Below are 20,552 nucleotides of genomic sequence, written 5' to 3'. Positions count from 1 at the left end.
AGGAATTTTTGCTGCCATCTAGGGGTGAAGCAGTGATTACAGCCACCCTCCACTCCCCCAGGCAAGTTGGTCCCACTCTGAATATCTCAAACCTCTAGATTCTCAAATGATATCACTAAAGTACAGAGAAAAAGGTCTGGTGGTCTCGGTTTCTCACCAAAAAGGATGCCCAAATCTCTATCCCAAAAACTTTGAAAAGAATTAAGCAAGTCAAGGAAACATCAGAATTTACATGCACAGTTAAAGTTATGGGAGGAAGGTGGAAAGTCTACTGAATTAACACAATCAGGGAACTCTTATAGGCTTATAGCATGGACTGGAGATTTCCTCTTCTAGCATCTGCACTGAGTATCAAGAATCACAGAACTGGAAAAGAACACAAGGGCCATTCAGTCCAACCCTATCATACAGGGAAATGCAATCAAAATACTTCCATTCCCAGCAAACATCCCCTCCAGTCTCTGCTTAAAAACTTCTAGAGAAGAAGGCTCCACCACACTCCAAAGCAGCATCTGGAGATTAGTTGGAAGGCTTGAGAAGTCCCATTTCAGATGGGATCTGTTGTCTTTAGAGTATTTTGGCTAAGTACATACAGTTACACCAAAAAAGCCCCCGTATTTTTGCAGTAATATAAAAAATCAAAACATATATCATTCCTTCATGCTTTTTTTAAAAAAGCAAACATTTTATTTAATTAAATAATACTTGCCACATGGCAAATTTGGCAGCCTCAAAACTACTTCCTAGTGTCTGTTCAGTTAATATATTGTACAGAACCATACCATAAAACACACATTAAGAGTATTTGTTGAAGTGAAGAAACAGCTGAACAACCAAGTTTATTCAACGTATCCTATAAAGAAAACTTCTCTCCCTCACCATTGTTGTTATCACATTGCAATGGTACATCTTCCATTCATCTCAACATGCATGGATTCTTGAAATTGGACTTTTTTTCTTATACCTCTTTTGGTAGGAAAAGAAAACAACAAAACTCCCCCTTCTCATATGGGCATGGTGGATAGGCTGAAAGGGGGACCCATAAATTAATCAAAATAAATGTGAAGATATTATTATTATTATTATTATTATTATTTCTTACCCATCTCTCCTCAAGGCAGGTTATAACATCGCTAAAAACACATAATCATCTAAAAACAATCTATTTTATTTGTCGTGTCAGAACAACCAGTCAAATTATATTACAGTGGCAGGCCCAAACCCAGAACCTCAACCAATGGCTGATACCCAATGAGAGACTCCCCCCTGGGCACACAGAGGACTGGGCGACCTGGAAGGCACTGAACAGACTGCGCTCTGGCACCACGAGATGCAGAGCCAACCTTCAGAAATGGGGCTACAAAGTGGAATCCTCGACATGCGAGTGTGGAGAGGAGCAAACCACTGACCACCTGCTGCAATGCACCCTGAGCCCTGCCACATGCACAAGGGAGGACCTTCTTGCAGCAACACCAGAGGCACTCCAAGTGGCCAGACACTGGTCAAAGGACATTTCTCATACTCACAAATTCTGTAATCTGCTTGTTTGCTTTGTTTCTGTTAGAAATGTAATATAATATAAAAACAATCTATAAAATACACATATTAAAATGTAGTTCTACAAAAGACATATTAAAAAACACAGAACAAAGATAACAAGCTTAAAATTCATAATTAAAACTGGCTGGGTAGGCCAGCTGGAAGAAATAGGTACTGTATATACTCGCGTATAAGCCAACCCTTGTGGCATAAAGGTCTAAAGTCAGATAAGGTTTAAGGTAAAGCCAAAGCAATTACTTGGTCCCAAAACCAAATTGGTAACAGAAATTCACAGAAAAAAATAAGTTTTTAGCTTTCAACAGCACAGAACATGTTTTTCTACCAGATGAAGTTTAATTAAGTATGAAGAGCAGCCTGTTTCAGAACATATTGCAAAGGTTTATCTTGAAAATGACAAAAGCATGGATTGATGTTCAATGTCCTACATTGTCCAGAAAAGAAAAATGACAATAGAAACTGTTTAAAACTGTTTTGGAATCTTAAGAATTTTTAATGAGTCCAAAATGCTGTGGCTAGACTATTACCCTGGCCTAGAGACAGGTCGAGTCAATAATTCTATTTTCTACTAGTACATTTCCACGCAGAATTCAAAACAAGGATTTTAGCCTTTGAAGCCAAACATGGCTTGGGTCTACACTTATCTGAGAGACAATATAGCCTTTTATATGGCAGTGTGAGCTTTAAGACCAACAGCAAAGATCAATCTCTCTGTCTCAAAGTATGGTGGGTGGGGACTTGGGAGAGGGCCTTCTCCTCCATGACTGTCAAACTCCAAGTAGACTCAAAGGCTTTAGTTAAAAGCTATGTTGTCACATAATGCCAAAATGAAGCCAAGGTTATTGGCACTAAGCAGTGCCAGATTTGCCATTGTGCTTATAGGTGCTTAAGCACAGGGCTCTGCTGGTCAGGGAGAACCAACTTCCTGTCCCAAAATTTTACTTACGATAGATTTTGCTTATGTGGTACAATTATAAATTTGAAGGCATTCTGTTTCAGAACCATTCCAGATATAATGACAGAGTTGATAGTCTATGGAAGTGTGCCACAAAGCAGGCAGTGTAGGTCTACCTGGCCTACCTCCTTCGGGGCTCAAGTAAGATAACAAGCACATAACAAGCACAGGGCCTCATTTGTCCTAAATCCAGTACTGGCAATAGGAACTCCAAGGGGAGTATATTCTACAAATTATTAATATTAATATTAATATTAATATATTCCACCTCCATATTCCCAAAAGGACTCAAGGCAGTTTGCAAGTGGCCAAGGCCCAACAATACAGTTAAAACATAACACAGTAAAGTGTAAAGAACAATATAAAATAAAACAAATAGAACAATAACCTTATAAAAATATATAAAGCAATGATTAGCCAACAACCAATAGCAAAATTCAATTGAAATGCCACAGCTGAAAAGTCTCCCTTGCAATATTTCACATACTATACAATACTGCCCCCACAAAGGACTGAGGTCCTCTGACAAACTTCAGTCCTTGGGCAGGTGTGTGTTTGTGTTATGAGCTTTGAAGTTGCTCACTTAAATAATAAAAAGCCAGATCATTTAAGGCTTTGAATGATGTCACAATTTGCAGTTCAACAACATCTGGGAGACCATGCTATCCCCAGTAATCAACTAAACTGCTGGACTAGGACCAAGGAGAGACCAAAATAAAAATCTCAGGTCCGCCTTGAAGCTTCCTGGCTGATTCTGGCTCAGTTGCCATCTCTCAGCCTAACCTACCTCACAAGGTTGTTATAAATATAATAAATAAAGATAGTTCCATAGCTTATACTGCTCCAGTTAGAAGCTCACTACTCCTACCAGAGGACAATCAAGTACTGATTCAAATTGGCTCACCAAGTTTTTTCTCCGCCACCTCAAAAGCTTCTGCAATTTTGGAGTTTGGTCTGCTTCTGTTCTCTGAAATTAAGCCATTTGATGTGTCAGGTGAATCTCTTCTAGATGTCTTCTTTAGTTTAGTCCCAGATTCTATCATGTTTTTGAAATTGGTGCTTTAACTATTAATATAGATGGTAGGTCTTCAAAGGCTTGGTCATGCGTAAGACATGATTCATGTCTGCTAGCTCAAAACAGTACCCCAAAATGTCTTAGGCAAAAAGAAATGATGTCTAAAAACTCAGATCAAGCAAGGATGGATGGGCCAGTTTGCCCACCTTTCATTCAACTGACAAACTGGGTATTCTTAGAAGGTTCATCCTCTGTGACATCACTCAAAATGCAATCAGACAATTTTAACCTTTCATTGGTGGATTTTTGGAAAGACCTTTACCATTGCCTCCCTCTGAGTGTGACTTACCCACGGTCCGCCCAGTTGGTTTCCATGGCCAAACGGGGATTTGAAGCCTGCTCTTCATACTCTTAGTGCAGACTCTAAAGAAAAATAATTTTTGTGTAACTTGATGTAATTTCCAATTTCATGGAAATGTTTCTTCAGAGGATTTTGCCATTGTCTTCCCCTGATGATAAGGTATGACTTGCCCAATATCCTCCAGAGGTTTCCATGGGCTAAACTGGGGTTCCAATCCTGGTCTCCCAGAGTTCTACTTCATGATTCAAACCACTACACCAAACCTAAAACTACTGATAAACATACATTAGAAAAATTTGCTGAAATACCTTGAAAACCATATAAAGAGAACTAGTCTAAGACAAATTAATGCTTTGAATTCTTCCCCAAATGCCTATGTTTTAATTAGTGCCAGAAAGACTGTCATGAGCAAGAAAAAATATTTGAGGAGAAAAGTTCCACAATTGTCATTACTACGAAACCACTACCAAATACAGTAGTTCTATGGGTGAAAAATTAATGTGTCCAAGGGCATCTAACATAGCAGACAATAATCTTAATTTGGGGAAGTGCTATTTTTAAAAATCCCCCCATTTAGGTTTTAATAATTATGTTTTAAATGCAATTGGAGAGATTGAATTCTTCCATTCTCCTTTGGAAATCCACATTACACTGTTTCCATGTTCGAAGCCTTTAAAAATGGCTAATGGGTTTGCAATTTAACTAATTTCCTGTAAGAAAAATTCACAACATAAATATTGGGTCTTTCCATCAAAACAAGAGAAAAGATCATTCCGAGAAGAGAAAACTAGGGGATAAGGAACACATGTATCAACATATTTCATTATGTTGATTTTAAAATACACTGGAAATACACTGGAAGGTGACAGGGAAGTGCAGTGAAGTATCTCCTTTTTGGAAGAAGGGGAAAATATTTTTTTAGGGCAGCGCAGTAAACTGCATAGTATAGTACAGGTTGTTAGGTCTGACAATTGAAAGCATTACAGAATGAAAATTCTTATGTTTAAGAAACTGAATACTGAATACACCGAAGGCTTATTTCTTTTCCATGAAAATAAGAAGGGAACTATTTCTTCTGTTGTTTTCAGCCCCTGTCCACATTCTCCTTGACATGTGGAGGGCTGAGTTTTAAACCAGTGTGGAAAGAAGAAGAAAAAACTCCCTGTGCTAGGAGACTTCAAATGGAGCAATATTGGTCTTCAGTTTGAATATTTTAAATATTGTCATGATGCTTCATTTAACATCCAAATATGCCACTAGACAAATAGTTACTTTATAAAATTATTTCCATCCAGATAATATTTTCTTTATTTTGCTAGAAAAACCAAGGCTTTCCATTTCAATTTCTATCATTTTTCTACTTTTCAGACAGCAGAAACATGTGCTTAGGTAACATAAAATGCAGTCATCTACTTGTTCCACGTGTGTGCATGTGCCTTCAAGCTACCTGTCAACCACATGAATTTTAAAGGGTTTTCTTACATAAGGAATATTGAGAGGTGGTGTTGCCAATTCTTTCTTCTGAAATAATTGGTAACACCAACCCTGTCATCCCAACCCTGCTATGTGCCTACGAGATGTGGACTGTCTACAGACGTCACATGCAACTCCTGGAACAATTCCATCAGCGCTACCTCCGGAAAATCCTGCAAATTTCTTGGGTAGACAAGCAGACAAATGTCAGAATGCTGGAAGAAACAAAGACCACCAGCATTGAAGCGATGGTCCTCCGACATCAACTCCGCTTGACCGGCCACGTTGTCTGGATGCCCGTCCACTGTCTCCCAAAGCAGTTGCTCTACTCCAAACTCAAGAATAGAAAATGGAATGTTGGTGGGCAGGAAAAGAGATTTAAAGATGGGCTCAAAGCTAACCTTAAAAACTCTGGCATTGACACTGAGAACTGGGAAGCCCTGGCCCTTGAGCGCTGCAGCTGGAGGTCAGCTGTGACCAGCAGTGCTGTAGAATTTGAAGAGGCATGAATGGAGAGTGAAAGAGAGAAATGTGCCAAGAGGAAGGCGCATCAAGTCAACCCCGACTGAGACCACCTTCCACCTGGAAACCAATGCCCTCACTGTGAGAGAAGATGCAGATCAAGAATAGGGCTACACAGTCACCTACAGACTCAGTGCCAGTACACTGATCCTGGAAGACTATCCTACTCGGACAACGAGACTATGGTGGAGTGATTGGAGGGTTGTATTCCTCACTCAGCCATAGAAATGAACTGTTTGGCCTTGGGCAAATCACACCCTTTCAGCCTCAGAGAAAGGAAAAAGGATGCCCCCACTTCCAAACAAATCTTGCCAAGAAAAACCCATGACAGAGTTGCCTTATGGTCACCTTAAATGACTTAAAAGTACACAGCAACAAGAAGCTGGGTATTTGTTGGTGGTCTCTCATCCAAGCACTGAGTGTGCTTGGTTTCCAAATTCTATACTACTGACTATATTGACAACTTTGCCAGTATAAATCAAGATACATTTCATTTGAAGTTGCAACACTATGTGTCCATAATGCTAGGAATGTCCTAAACATTTCGTAAATAAATTATGTATGTCATTATTTACTGGAATGAAAATCAGTTTCCTCAGAAAAATGGAACTCAATATGTCTTACAGTAACATTGAATCAAACTAAAAATTAAAACACAGAAGATCAATGACTAGAAAAAAATTCAAATTAAAGGCATAGTTCAACCTTATTAGACACAGTCTTCTCCCCAATTCTCCATGTTGCCGAAACCCAGTCCCACAGAGCCCATCACAAGATGCAGGGCAATTTCTGCCAGAATTACACGGAACTCCTTTTCAACAGCGTGGAGAAATGAAGCCCAGAGTGGCTTTGGAGGATGGAAAGATGATAGGGAACAAAAGAGAATGGTTTCCTCCACTTTTCCCTGCTTTCCCCCTGCTCATCCGATAAGGTCCTTAAAGACATAGTTAAAAACACATGCTTGAAAAAATATTCTTATGTGTTTATTTAGGAACTGCCACTTTGAGTCAAAATATGTAGCCTAATACACAGACACCAAAAACAAACAGCAAGCTACTAATTACATGTAACATGAAGTTATGGGGCATTACTTCATTCAGTAGGTAAAACAATACAAATGTTCAGGGTGAGCCCAAAGTCACAAAAGTGCCTGATATTTTAATAACTTTTTGAATTTTTCAAAAATATTTTACATGTAATGTAATGTAATTTTATTTCCTATACATATATTGTATATGGTGCCATGGCATTATAAATTAAAAATATAAAACAAAGGATTTATTAAATACCAAAAACCCATCTAAAGGTGTTCTAGTGTGATTCTATGGTCAACTTTTTTCAATTATGATGGAGAACCAAGAGACTTCTAAGAAAGCATCTCTCTAGGAAACTTTGGGGTCTCCAATGCAATTCCCAAGGTCAGCTTTTTGCAAAGGTTGACCATAGACTCATGCTCAAAAACTTAGAGATTCCTAGAGAGAAGTTGTTTTCAGTATTTGTGGTTTTTCACTTTCACATGGTCCTTTAGCCATAACTCAAGTGAATGTGGAGTGGTAGAGGTAAAACCTAAGCCTGAAATGGCCCCAGACCCAATAATCCTCCCCCAAAATCTTTTGCTAAAAGCCAGTGCCATTTACCTTGTGTTCTCTCTAGGTAGAACTCAAAATCTACTAGAAAGATTTGGACAGAATCAAGTTTTGGCAGTGCCATTTCTAAATTAAGAATTAAAATAATCCTATAAAACATACCCCTAGAGGGCAAAATTACATCCATGAATGAAAGGTACAACTTTCCTTATATGAACCCTTTCACAAATACATCTTTTTATTTATGCCTATACACAAACACTGCTTCCTTGCTTTTGTGAATTGGCATCTTCCACTGCAAAAACAGTTCTATCCATTATGTTGTCCATTAAGTTGCAGAGAAGAAAAAGTATAAGCAAAGGAAAAGATTAATCTAGGACAACGGGAGATTTCTCAGAAGCATTCCACGAAGCAGCTTCAGTTTGCCTACAGCCTCTTTTGTTTTCTTGCTGTACTTGCATAGCTTCATGCTTCTGGCTTAAATCTAACACTGTTTGGGGATTTTTCAGGACTGCTTTTAATGTCACAGAACATCTGGTGTTTCAACTATGAGCACTACATTAAATACAGAAGACAAAAGAGGATGGTGTTCTTCAACCAATTTTGTTAATGTATTTTGAGGTGCTGTTAGAAAGCTAACAAAATGAAAATGAGGGGAGGAAGAATATAACAAAGTGATGGTACAACCTCATTTTTCTGAAGGGGTTGTTAATATATAAACCCAAGTGCTGAAAACAAGAGGCATACTTCCAGGGAAAGAGACTTCATCCTCCAGTAAAAGCAGTCTAAAATAGTACAGGAGAATGTAACAGTATCTTAAAGGGAAAACATTTTGAGTTCAGCTGTGCATACTTAACACACAGTGGATAGTCCTGGACTCACCAATGCAAAAGCAAGAATTCAAACCTACAGAGGTGAACAAAGAAGTAATCTAACCTGCCAAAGGATGAGAGTAAAGCACACCACCTTCCTTGTATAAGACATGTGTTTGTTTTTAGTTTAAGAAAAATATGGGGGGAGGCATAACAGGTGTTTATAAAGTAATTCTTGCTATAGAAAAAAAAGTTGATTTTTCTGTGGTCTCATAACATAGATCCTCCACACAAACAAAAGAAAGTACTTTGTCATGTTATATATAATTAAAATAGGAGTGGTTAGCTGAGACACTTAGGAATATATATAGTAATAGTCACAAGCTATTCTCATGTTGTAATGCTGTCTAGCAGATATGGTTAGGTTCAGTCAGAATCGTCGTAATTCGGAATAAATTCGAAAAGATTTGCTTTATGAAGCGATTTCGAACTTTTTAAGGAAACCGGAAGTCCGTTTGCCCTGTCGAAGCTTTTTCTGCCATTTCTGTGACGAAGTGGTAAGTGAGACGGAAAATGATTCAGCATTTCCCTGTCCTTGGCTCAAGCCTGCATAGCGTTTTAAAACCCAGTGGGTGACTTTGCTCCCTTTACTTCTCTCCCCCCTTTCTGGAGTAAAAGAACTACTTTCAAAGTAAAGACCACCAATGAAACAGGAAATAACACTTTCAAACCATTAAGAAAGGATTCAGAAGTCTTGGAAGTTTTGAAAAGTTTTGAACCTTTTTTTCTGTGAAAATTGGAATTGACTTTAGAATCGAACCACCAGCGCCCCCTACATCCAAAACGAGCTTTGAACTTTTTTTTTAATCAAACAAGCCTACTGTCTAGCTACTATGGGAAAGAAAGGGATTTTTTTAAAAAAAAATCATATGACAGGGATGTTTTTGTCTTTAATACTCATGCTCTTTTGGAAAATCCTCGCAAAACTCGCAAAACAGTGATCCCATAATGCTGCCATTTGTTGTGTATGGTTAGAAATTATTATCCAAGCCCTCTCCATACACCCTCAGTTACACTCACACCCAACATTGCTATTCAACATATAAAAACACTTCTACCAATTTAAATAACCTTTAGATAAGGGCTCAGCTCACCTACTCCTTCATACTGAAATCTCACATTTGAACCAAACAACCATATATACTAATATATAAATCAACCTCATGTGTAAGCCAAAGGCAGGTTGGGAAGGCAAAATTATTAATTTTGATATGACCCATGAATAAGTTGAGAGTTATTTGACAAAGAAGTTGAAAGCAGCAATGCTACATTGTCAGTGGCCAATGGCACCATATTTATTCCCAAATATTTGAGAAATCCAGACGCAGAGCCATTGCTGAGCAAGTAGAGAGGGGCTGGTTCTCCTGGGATGGACTTCACTCTCACCTTTCACCACTCTGTTCAGAGAAAGGGATGGTTCCTTTTTAGATAAGAATTAAGTGATTCGTGGATAAATTGACCCGTGTTTTGGAGGTTGATTTTTTTACAAAAGTTTCTAGATTTATTCATGAATATATAGGGCACTTGTTCCCAACCTTTGATCATCTAGTTATTTTGAATCTCAAATCTCAGAAATCCCAGCTATTTTACCAGCTCTTAGAAATTGTGAGAGTTGAAATCCAAAAACCCTGGAGGATAAAAGGATGGGAACCACTGACATAGGGTAAATCAGCCTTCCACAATTCAGGCCCCCCACATGTGTTGGATTATAATCTCCCACTTCAAGAATGGTGTGTGACAGCTGTGCTGAGCTTGTCCTCTACATGGAACTTTCTTTTTTGGCCCTTCCAGACAGGTCCCAAAACGCAGCCCCTGTCGTGTTTTTAAATGAAGGCGTCCAAACGATGTCTCCAGTAAAAGCAAAGTAATTTGAGACAAAGCAGGTAAATCCTGCTTTGTCCCAAATTACTTTGATACTCCATTAAACCCAGGTCTTCCTGAAAGGCTCAGGTTTAATGGAGCATGGGGCTAGTGGGGACTAACCCATGGGACTGCTTCCACAGCCCTGGGGTCAGTCTCCACAGCCCACCTCAGTTCTTCAGACTGCTGCAATGGGGACAGCCTGCTAGTAAAGCCCAGATTAACTACTTTGGATTGTATGAGTCTACACTACCAGATAATCTGAGATAAGCAGATAATCTGGGATCAGATCCTGGGATATAAGGCAGTGTAGATCCAGCCTAAGCCACACCCGCACATTTGTAGACAAGTGTTGTGTGTGTGTGTATCTGAACGTACTTAATTAACTTTTCAGTTATATATTTTGAATATTGCTTATTTGCCTTGCTTAATTTAAGTTAGTTTCAGAGGAATAAGCAAGCAATTCAGTACATTCTTCAGCAAGCTGGTAAAGGAATCTCTTAAAGTGAATCAGTTTCCCTCTTTCCAAAAGAGGAAACTACTCCTAATTCAACAGTAAAGTAGATGAAGAAGTGAGGAGGAAGGCCATATGTGATACTTCAACTCATTTGGAGGAAAGACAATGTAAATGTAAATCAGTCAATTATCTCATGAATTGATTGATTGACAAGTATAACATTTTATTCCTAACACTTCAATCAAATTCCCAAAGTGGACTACAGATTTCAGAACAAAATTGTCACAGTCTAACATCATGCTTAATAAGATGAGAATGAGCTTAACCTCCTCTTTTACCACATATCTAACAAAAGTTAAGAAAAGCTCAGAAGCTTTTACTTTCACCTTTCATTAAATGTACTTTGCCACATCGAACTATGGTTTATAAAGCTGGTTTGTTTTTGTTTGTTTGTTTGTTTTTAAAAAAGTAGGGCAGTATTGTTGCTACTGTTTTCCCTTCTTTTTTTCCAACTCTCTCCACTTGAGCTCTGGGCAACTTCTGCATGGCAATGACTGAGGAACCATCAGTGAGACACAAGTTTAATCTACCTGTCAATTGTTCCACAATTTGTCTGAAACAGAAATGGTCCCGATTGATCCCAGAAACTAAGGAAGCATTTACATGCTTAATCCACAGCTGACAGTGGTGACAGAACAGAGTCTGTGTAGTCCAGCTGAGCCATAACCAATTCGGCCTTGTTGCTCTGTCGCTTTATTTTTCTTTCCTGTCACCATCTCTTCTGCTTGATGGCTGCAGAATTCCCAAGAGCTAATGATGTCAGCAAAAGCATACACAATAGCAAGAGACTCTGTGGCCATCTACAATGGCAACAGGAGTGACCACAGGCCTGGTCCATCCCCTTGTGTGCAGACAAAAGGGATGGGGACTTCAGCCCATGTGGGCTATAGACTGGTTCACACTGGAACTGATATGCCCTCCAAACTATGCTCAAAGTGCACAGCTAGTCCAGAATATTCCTCAACTTTCCTTAGCATGGGGCTAAACTAGTTTCTCAAAGTAAGAAAAAGTAGATTAAAGAAAAGGATAGGGCAAATAGAACCATCAGGCAACACATCCCATTTAGTTTGAAGAAGGAGGGAAGGGGAGAGAAAGAGAAGTATATATGCAAGACTGAGAAAGTGAGAAAAAGAAGAGGAAGAAATCATTCTGCTAGCCTAAATACCATAGTGGAGGTGTGTACAGGGACTGAATGATTTAGCTGTAAATGCTACTTGAGGTGTTAATGTTGTTATACATCTACCATCTGCGAAGGTATATTCTATAAAACTGACAATGCTTTTGCTTCTGTAAAATACAAACATTTGCCATGCTATAAACTGGATGGTTTTAAAATGATTTTTAAGACTTTTTCTTTTACATTTACTCTGCCACCTTAGTTTTTTCTCTCACTATCTCTGCTGCAGAACTCTGAGAGCTACTGATGTCAAAGAAGGTACCCACAATGACCAGGAGCACTGTGGTTATAGTTTTGAAGATCAAATTAGGTAGGTGACGTCCCTCATTCTCCATTCCCCATACACTGAGTAAACCAATTTCTGGTGTTTGTTATGACTCTTGCCAGCATAGCAGGCATTATGTTGGCAATTTCTTCCTAGATGTTGGTCTTCAAATCTTGTAGGGTCCTTGGACGGTTCATATAAACACGGGATTTCAAAAAAACCCATAGAAAAAAATCACAAGGGGCCAAATCTGGAGAGCAGGCCGGCCACTCCAAATCCGCTCAAAAGGTACGCCTCAATGGCAAAAGCACGCTCCTCACTGTTCCAACGCATGATGTTGACTGAACTGTGTCAGGACAAAACTTTATACTCCCGCCTCTTGAACGAGACCACTAGCACTCCGCTATGTCTTCAACTGACTGAAGGGCATGCATTTTTTTAAAAGAAAGTTATGCTGCCTCACCCTGTATTATTGCAACACAACTACAGTACATCACTGAAGAAGATCAGAAGTGACTCTGTAAAATGTTAAATTCACTGGGTTTTGCTTTTGATTTTGCACACCCCAATCTGGCAATTCATCAATTTTTTCATTGTTTGAGTGACCTATTAAAAGATACCCTGGTTTTAAAGCACAAAAATCTACCAGTGCTTTGTTTACCATGTATGTACCCTGTAGATGTATTCCAGGTGAAATTTCTCTACTTAATGGACTTTATTTTCCAAGAATGCAAAGCTTAGAACAAGAAATACTAGGAGGGAACACTCTGTCTTTATTTTTCAAAGCATTCTGTTTGTTCAGGTTAGACATTTTCCATAAATGGATTAGAGAGGCACGTTCCCTTTACCGTACAGATTAAAAATTTATTCCAGATATGAAATATTTTGTGCATTTGGGAAAGTCTTTATAATTAAATCAGTTGCACAGGATATTCCAGCTCACCACAATGCAAAAATAAACAAAAAGTCTCAAAGTTTTCCTCATGATTGAAAACCATACAGGCAAACAACAGAAGTCATTAAAAAACACACAGAACTAAAGCAAATTACAATGCACATATACATGGCAAATATTCAATGCCATTTAGACATACAACATATATAGACAGAGGCAATTTAACATTCCAGCTTTTTCTGGCTTCATGAGGGTGTGCTTGGTTCCAGCCACAGGGGGAGCTGCCGCTTCACCATCCACTTGTGACACCGGGTCCTTTGATGGAGTACTTCCTCATTCTTCTGGATGCTGCTGGAACAATTTTATGGTGTCGTAAATTAGTAAATTAGCCTCCCTGCATAAAATGGTACCTAAATTTTTGTTGTGTCAGGAGGGACTTGAGAAATTGCAAGTTGCTTCTGGTGTGATAGAATTGGCCATCTGCAAAGATGTTGCCCAGGGGACACCCAGATGTTCTGATGCTTTTACCATCCTTGTGGGAGGCTTCTCTTATGTCCCCACAGGGAGAGCTCGAGCTCTGACCTATCGGTCTTCAGTCCTGCCAGCACAAGGGTTTAACCCACTATGACAGATGCAACTGTCTTTCTGGCTTCAAAGGTCAACAGCAATCTAGACTATTAATGGTCGGGAGCTTACTCAGACCCAAGATGGCTTCGAACTCATGACCTCTCGGTCAGTAGTGATTTTATGTATCTGGCTACTAACTAGCTGTGCTACAGCCCGGAACATGAATGAAACTCTTACCCCTTGAAAGGGTGGGGCATAGAGTTTCAAATGATTCCTCATAAACATCTTTCCTGGTGCAGAAACAGTCCCTAGTCACAGTCATTCACAAAATGGCAGTGTCAACTAACATCAAAATAGAGTTTAATTTACTAAAACAGATCAGCATACAACTGAGCCTTTTCCAACAAAATCAGTGGGGCTGTTAGTAAAACTTGATAACGTATTAAACTTTTTTATATAATCGTCTCAACATGTTGCTATTGTGAAATGTATGGTTTTGGAATCAGGTTCTTCAGTCTGTACTGCATATGTGTATTCCTCTACATTCTTTTGGTCATGTGTCTTTTCTTGTAAGTTACTGAAAAACAAATGCTGATGAAACCACAGCGTTGAAAGGAATTCTGATGTGACCATGTGATCAAAACAGTACTCTTTCCTCATTGTGATATCATCAGTGTACCAAAATGGCATCAGCCAAGCTACAAGACAAATGGAATGTGAAGCAGAACAACCCTAATACAACTAGAAACCCACAAATTCCTAGACCTTGAGCTACCTTCTTTTTTAAAAAAAATTCAAAACATCTGTTGGATATCTAGAATTGCTGTGCGAAGAGATCTTGCATGAAATAAAAGTGTTTGTATGCCAGAATATGATGCATATGTGGAACGGCTTAGATTATGCGAATGGAAAACGACTTTAACTGGAAGACATTGGTGATTATATGTTTTTAATGGTTTTTATATGGTTTTATATGGCTTTTTATTATGTCATGTTAAATGTTTTAATGGCATTTATGGCTGCTGTGGCATCAAATTGCTGCCAAATTGTAAGCTGCCTTGAGCCACCTTCGGGCTGAGAAAGGTGAGATAGAAATAATAAATAAATAAAATCATGGTTTTGAGTATGTGGATGTGAAATTCTGCATCGGGTTTGGTTAGGGTTAACAGAAGATTTTGTTCACATTATCATTTCAGTTTATAACAACTTCATTTTTAATATGTACTGCCACCTATGAAGAAGGCTTTGTAGGTGGCAAAAGTAGCAAAACATGACAAAAAAATAAACAACAGCAGAACACAGCAGCACAATACACTAACCAGCATAATACCATGAGGTGATGAAGCTGTGCAGAGTACATTATCTTAAGCTTCTTAGAAGCTACCTATTAAAGCACTGGACAAATAAATCACTTTCACTAAAAGGCAATTTTGGACAAAAATATATGTCCTCTCAGATGTTTCATTGTTTCACCAACAATAAAAAGATACGATGTCGCCAACAATAAAAAGATAAAATTATCCATGGATGTCCTTGATGTGTCGGCATTAGAAACAAACCCATGAATGTAACAGAAATATTACACTGGAAATAAGAGAGGGCAAAGACATAGTTTCATTGACTAAATGGGTAAAATAAGAACTATTTCAAAAAACATTGTTGTTCTACACCATTTTTATTATCTACAGTAGTTCTATGTTTCTCTCTCTTTTTAAAAAAATCAGAGTCTATATATTATGTTCCTTTTTCAGATGGGTGTTAAGGCCCTGGCAAAATCTGGCACAGAGTATCAGGAACAATCAGTCATCTCAGTGTTAGCAATTCAAACAAATGGCCATTTGATTAGCCAGCTCTAAATTACACACAGTAGAACAAAGTAAATATCCTAAAATAAGCACCTGCAAAAATTATTTACAAGACCCACTGAAAGACACGTTATCTACTCCATGAGAATAACTTATTCAGGTAAGAGAAAGAAGAGACGCATATAGGTACAATTCCGGCAATATGCTCAGTTCTCAGTGAAATGGGGAAAAAAATCATTATTTGTACTAGTTATACCATTCTACACACAATTATCAGCATAATAGAAAGCTACATTATATTCTAATTATCCCTTCCCTTGTTTGGTAAGAACAACAAATCGAGGTCTAAATCAAACACAGCACTCTGGCACAACATAGGAATTTGCTTTCCTTTACCCCCTCACTGCAAATCTGGGGAACCTTCCATACATGCATTATCACCCAAGTTAAACCGGGTTGGGGGTGGGTGGGTAGCTAAATGACATTTAGCTAAAATGCTGGTGGATTCAGGTTAAAGGCTGCAATTTAAAGGTTACCCTTTAAACCTGGTTCTTTCTGAGAAACACACACTTTTCCATGCCTGTGTATCCCTACAGGCTTGGAAAAAAACTGTTTTCCTTCCCTCTCCCCTTCTGGACTCCCTCCCTTGCTCCCATTTCCCTTGCTCCCATTTCATGGGGGGAAGGAAGGGGGAGGCTGGCAGTGCCGAGTATATGGACCTGACTCCTCCACTCCACCCCCCCCCCACCCCCCGCAAAACCCTGGTGTTTAGACCAGCCGTGTGGCCTCCATTTCAAGAGGAGGTGGGATTTAAAATCCAAATTCCTCTTGAATGTTTTGCCTGTCTGGAAGGGCCCTAGGTAAAACCCAAAGCATGGTTCCATGTTTTCCCACTACCCTGGAACAGGTTTTAGATGTTTGAGAAGCTGTAGTAGGAAGGAGCGATGACTCTGCTCTAATGGGTTCCGCAATTGCATACGTGTTGAATAGAGCCCCCAACAGCAACAAAAATAATAAAAGAAGTAACAATATTTGCAAACACCCACGTTTCCAGTGCTTAAAATAGGAGAACCAGGAGGAATAAGAGTCTTGGCACCATAGGTCAGTCAGTTGCTTTGCTTCGGGCGGCTAAAAAGAACACTCAGCAGAGGGAGGGAAAGTAGAATGCATTTCTAAATGTCACATGGAAATAAATCTTTCTAAAATGGATCCAGAACTTTTAATAAATGCAAACTATAATCAAAGACACTCTTGATCTCTTCCATGAAATTCTTACCCTCAAGATTTTATCCAACAGATAAATCAATATTAGAAGTCAGAGGGTATTATACCTCCTCCTGGACCAGTTTATAATATACTGCTGTCCAAATGCCATCAAATTACACAAAAAGGAATGTGTAAAGTTCTGAAACTGGGAAAGAAGAGGGATGTCTGATCCACTATCTGTTGCAGGAACATAATACTGGGGCTCATCTAAACTGCCATATATTCCAGTTCAAAGCCGATAATGTGGGATTTTATTCAGCTGGGTGGAAGGGGCCTCTGTTTAAAAACCTTCAGAGAAGGACCTTCCACCACACTCCAAGGCAGAGAGTTCCACTGTTGAATAACTCATACAGTCAGGAAATTCTTCCTAATGTTCAGGTGGAATCTTATTTCCTGGAATTTGAACCCATTGTTTTCTGCTGTCCTAGTCTTCAGGGCAGCGGAAAACCAGCCTCCTTCCTCTTCCTTATGACTTCCTTTCAGATATTTAAACATGCTGACCATAACTCCCTTCAACCTTCTTCTACAGGTCAACCATGCCCAGCTCTTTAAACAATCTCCTCAGAAGGCACGGCCTCCAGACCTTCGATGAATCTGTTAGATTCAATAACAGAACTGCTTTCATGATAAGTGTGATCTTCTCTAAGGGCCTTTCCAGACATGGCTTTATCCCTGGAGCATCCGCGTTTTTAAAAAGTGGATGTTCCTGGGGCCCTGTTCACACATACCCCAGAAAGTGCACACAGTCCCAGAATATGTTCTTGAGGGACTGGCCCTGGAGGACACCTGGAGACTCTACCCCCTCCCTCAAAAGCCCTACCCCCCCCCCCTAAAAAATAAAAGCACTTACCCAGTGTCCATTGGAGAGCTGTGGCAGCTCTCCTGGTACATAGAAATGACATGCCAAGAGAATGGGGGGGGGGGGGAGTGATTTCCCCCCGTTCTCCTGGCACATCATTTCTACATGCCAGGAGAGCTGCTGCATCTCTACAATGTTTTTATTTTTAGTGTTTTTATTTTTTAAATGGTGTTTTATTTTTAAAATGGGGGTTAAGGGCTTTTGGGGAGAGGGTTGGGATTCCCACAGTTTTCCGAGTTAATTTAGCCCAGAAAACTGTGGGAATGGTGTCTGGACTACAGTCCAGACACCAGAAGTAGTGAGTTTATCCCACACCTTCCAAGAATGTGCAGAATAAACTGATTATCAAATTAATTCACCACAATCCAGGGTTTTCAAGGTTTGCGGCAAATTAATTCAGGATTGTCCAGATTGTCCACAAAACACATCATACAAGCTTCACTTTTGAAGCTTCACTGTCTGATATATCTGGAAAAGATTTTAAGAAATACAGGAGAAGAAAAATCATGGCTCTACATTTCATTTAGACATTCTTTTGTCAATGGTATGGGTGGATATCATTGCAGGCAAAGACCACTCCTTTTCTTACTCATGTGGGGACCAGGGACAAAAGGCAATACAAGATAGGTAGAAAATAGTGGAAATAGTGAGAGTTGAACTAAGACTCAGAAGGCATAGTTCAAATCCTCACTCTGCCATGAAACCCACTGGGTAATCTTAAGAAAGTCACATTCTCACCCTCAGGGGAAGGCAATGGCAAACCTCTTCTGAACAAATTTTGCCAAGAAAACCCTGTGATAGAATCACCTTAGGGTTCTAGTTGGTTGAAGGCTCACAAGAACAACAACAAAATAATTTTTCAACTCAATGTTTTCAGTTGCTAATAGAGCTGAAATCTTCATCCATCCAAAAGTGCAAGACCTCCCATGCTGATAAGTAGGTAGCTAGCTTCACAACCATCACAGAAAAACAAACAGATAGGGGGGAAAGTTTCCTATTTTCAATGAACTATGATTTATCATAATGTCAGATCTAAGACAAATTGTGCCCAATTGTGCCTAATACAGTAGTTAGTTTACAATCCTACCTTCTTTGGATAAATAAAAACAAAACACACACATCGTTTCTAATTAGGACTCACAACTACAATGAACAGAAAACAAAAGCAAAAATTTTATAGAGGAAGAGCTGGAGCAGAACTTGCTAATATAGTAATAAACTATCGCAGGCATGGGTAAACTTTTTGCCCTGAGGGTGGGCCAGGCAGGCCCAGGAGGAGGTGGGGGTGGGGATAGGGTGGACCTGGGAGGGGTGGGGCCAGTGGTGAGGCCTGGGGTGGGAAGGCCGAGGCAGGTCATCCTCCGGTATTATTTATTATGTGAGAAGCAAATTGTGGGTACAGTTATAATGTATCTAAAAACACAAACAAAGTTAAAAACTTGGCATTATACTAGATTTCCTTCGAGCAGAAGATCGTCACTGTGGCTCCAGTTGTCCTCCCAGCAGAAGGATGGAAAGGAAAAATGGATGGATGGGAGGGAGGGAGGGAGGGAGGGAGGGAGGGAGGGAGGGAGGGAGCGCGGAAAGGAGGAAGGAAGGAAGGAAGGAAGGAAGGAAGGAAGGAAGGAAGGAAGGAAGGAAGGAAGGAAGGAAGGAAGCTGGCTAAGGTTTCTGGGAGTTGGAGTCCCAAACACATGGAGGGTCATTGGTTGTGCAGGCCTGCTCTACTCTGACTCTACAATGCAGTTTGAAGATAACTCAAGGCTGCAGTGGTCACAAAAAAAACCTCACCATTAGCATGTGTGGAAGTGTGCATCTAAAGGTATACCACATATTAATAAAGGCCCTAGGAAAGTCCAAGGTTAGCCTAAAATGTGCTACAGCAGATATCGATGTATCCCAGATCCAAAGTGAAATCGTTCCACAAAATATGGAGTGCACTGTAGACACCCTCCCCATCAAAGGCTTTCATTTGCTTCTTGTTGTGTGCCTCAAGTTTTCCTCAACTTATCAGGACCCTTAGGCAAATATATCACAGGATTTTCTTGGCAAGATTTGTTAAGAAGACATTTGCCTCTTCCTTCCTCTCAGGCTGAAAGACTACAACATACAATGCAGTTCAAAGTGCATTATTTGGCAGTTTAGATCCAACATTCAAACCAATATAACATACTAGTAATCATTAAATCCAGGGATGGTGTGCATAAAAGCTTTTAAAGAAAGTTTTTAAGATCAAGTCTGAGGTGCTGTGATTTTTAGTTTTAGTGTGTTTTTATGTATTATAAATGAATTTTAATGCAATTGATATTTTATTCTGTTTTAATGTTTGTACATTTGTAGATTTTGAATTATATTGAAATGCTTTTAATGTAAGCTGCTTTGATTCTATCCAAGGAGAGAAAAAGTGGGATATAAATAAAAATAAAAATAATATAATAGTAATCATAATAAAATGTGGTTTACATTAAACATAGTTAAATCAGGAAAGAAGTACAAAACCTAAAGTCACACATAAACATTAAACATGGCATGACAAATAAAATTAATCTGGCATCAACAAGAACATAATATTGACTCCTGAAAGCCCTATTGTGGAATGGCATTTAAAAACCAGGCAGCAAATAGTTATCATACTGTGTTATATCTTGCTATTCCAAGAGTCCTAATGACTTCCTATTTACAAGAGTAGGTTTACTCAGAGTCCGTAGGCCAGTAGTATCAGATTATTTCATTTATTACAATACTGTATTGAGAAGCTGGCAGGCTGTATCCATCACTGTACCTTTCCTCAAACAACAGAGGAATAGGGATGCACTCTTCCGTTCTTGCTGTACCATCTAACCCAAGCAACAACAAAAAATCAATCTGGAAAACCAGAAAAACCTGTAGAGCATGTTTTCAGCACCAGGTAGACCTCAAGGACATATGATACCACAAACTTCTACAAATGTCATATTGGGGTTTGGCTTGTGGCTGCATTTGTTTCAATCTTGGTGAAAA

At 39.2% G+C, this 20,552-nt stretch overlaps 1 protein-coding gene across 6 annotated transcripts in view; it reads right to left on the bottom strand.

Annotated features, from left to right (window-relative positions):
- The window catches only part of PDE10A (phosphodiesterase 10A), a 269,479-nt gene that overhangs the window by 99,821 nt on the left and 149,106 nt on the right, over nt 1-20,552 (bottom strand). The window contains exon 1 of one of the 6 annotated variants that reach the window (XM_060753709.2): nt 3,877-3,944. The exons of the other annotated variants lie outside the window; for them this stretch is intronic. Coding sequence (XP_060609692.1) covers nt 3,877-3,934 — 58 coding nt within the window. The 5' untranslated portion in view covers nt 3,935-3,944. Of the gene's footprint in view, nt 1-3,876; nt 3,945-20,552 lie in introns of those variants that run through there. 6 annotated transcript variants of the gene reach the window in all.

Source organism: Anolis sagrei, chromosome 1 (assembly GCF_037176765.1).
Source record: "Anolis sagrei isolate rAnoSag1 chromosome 1, rAnoSag1.mat, whole genome shotgun sequence".
Taxonomy (NCBI): domain Eukaryota; kingdom Metazoa; phylum Chordata; class Lepidosauria; order Squamata; family Dactyloidae; genus Anolis; species Anolis sagrei.
Note: the sequence above shows the minus strand (reverse complement) of the source record. Positions and strands in the feature narration are given on the sequence as shown.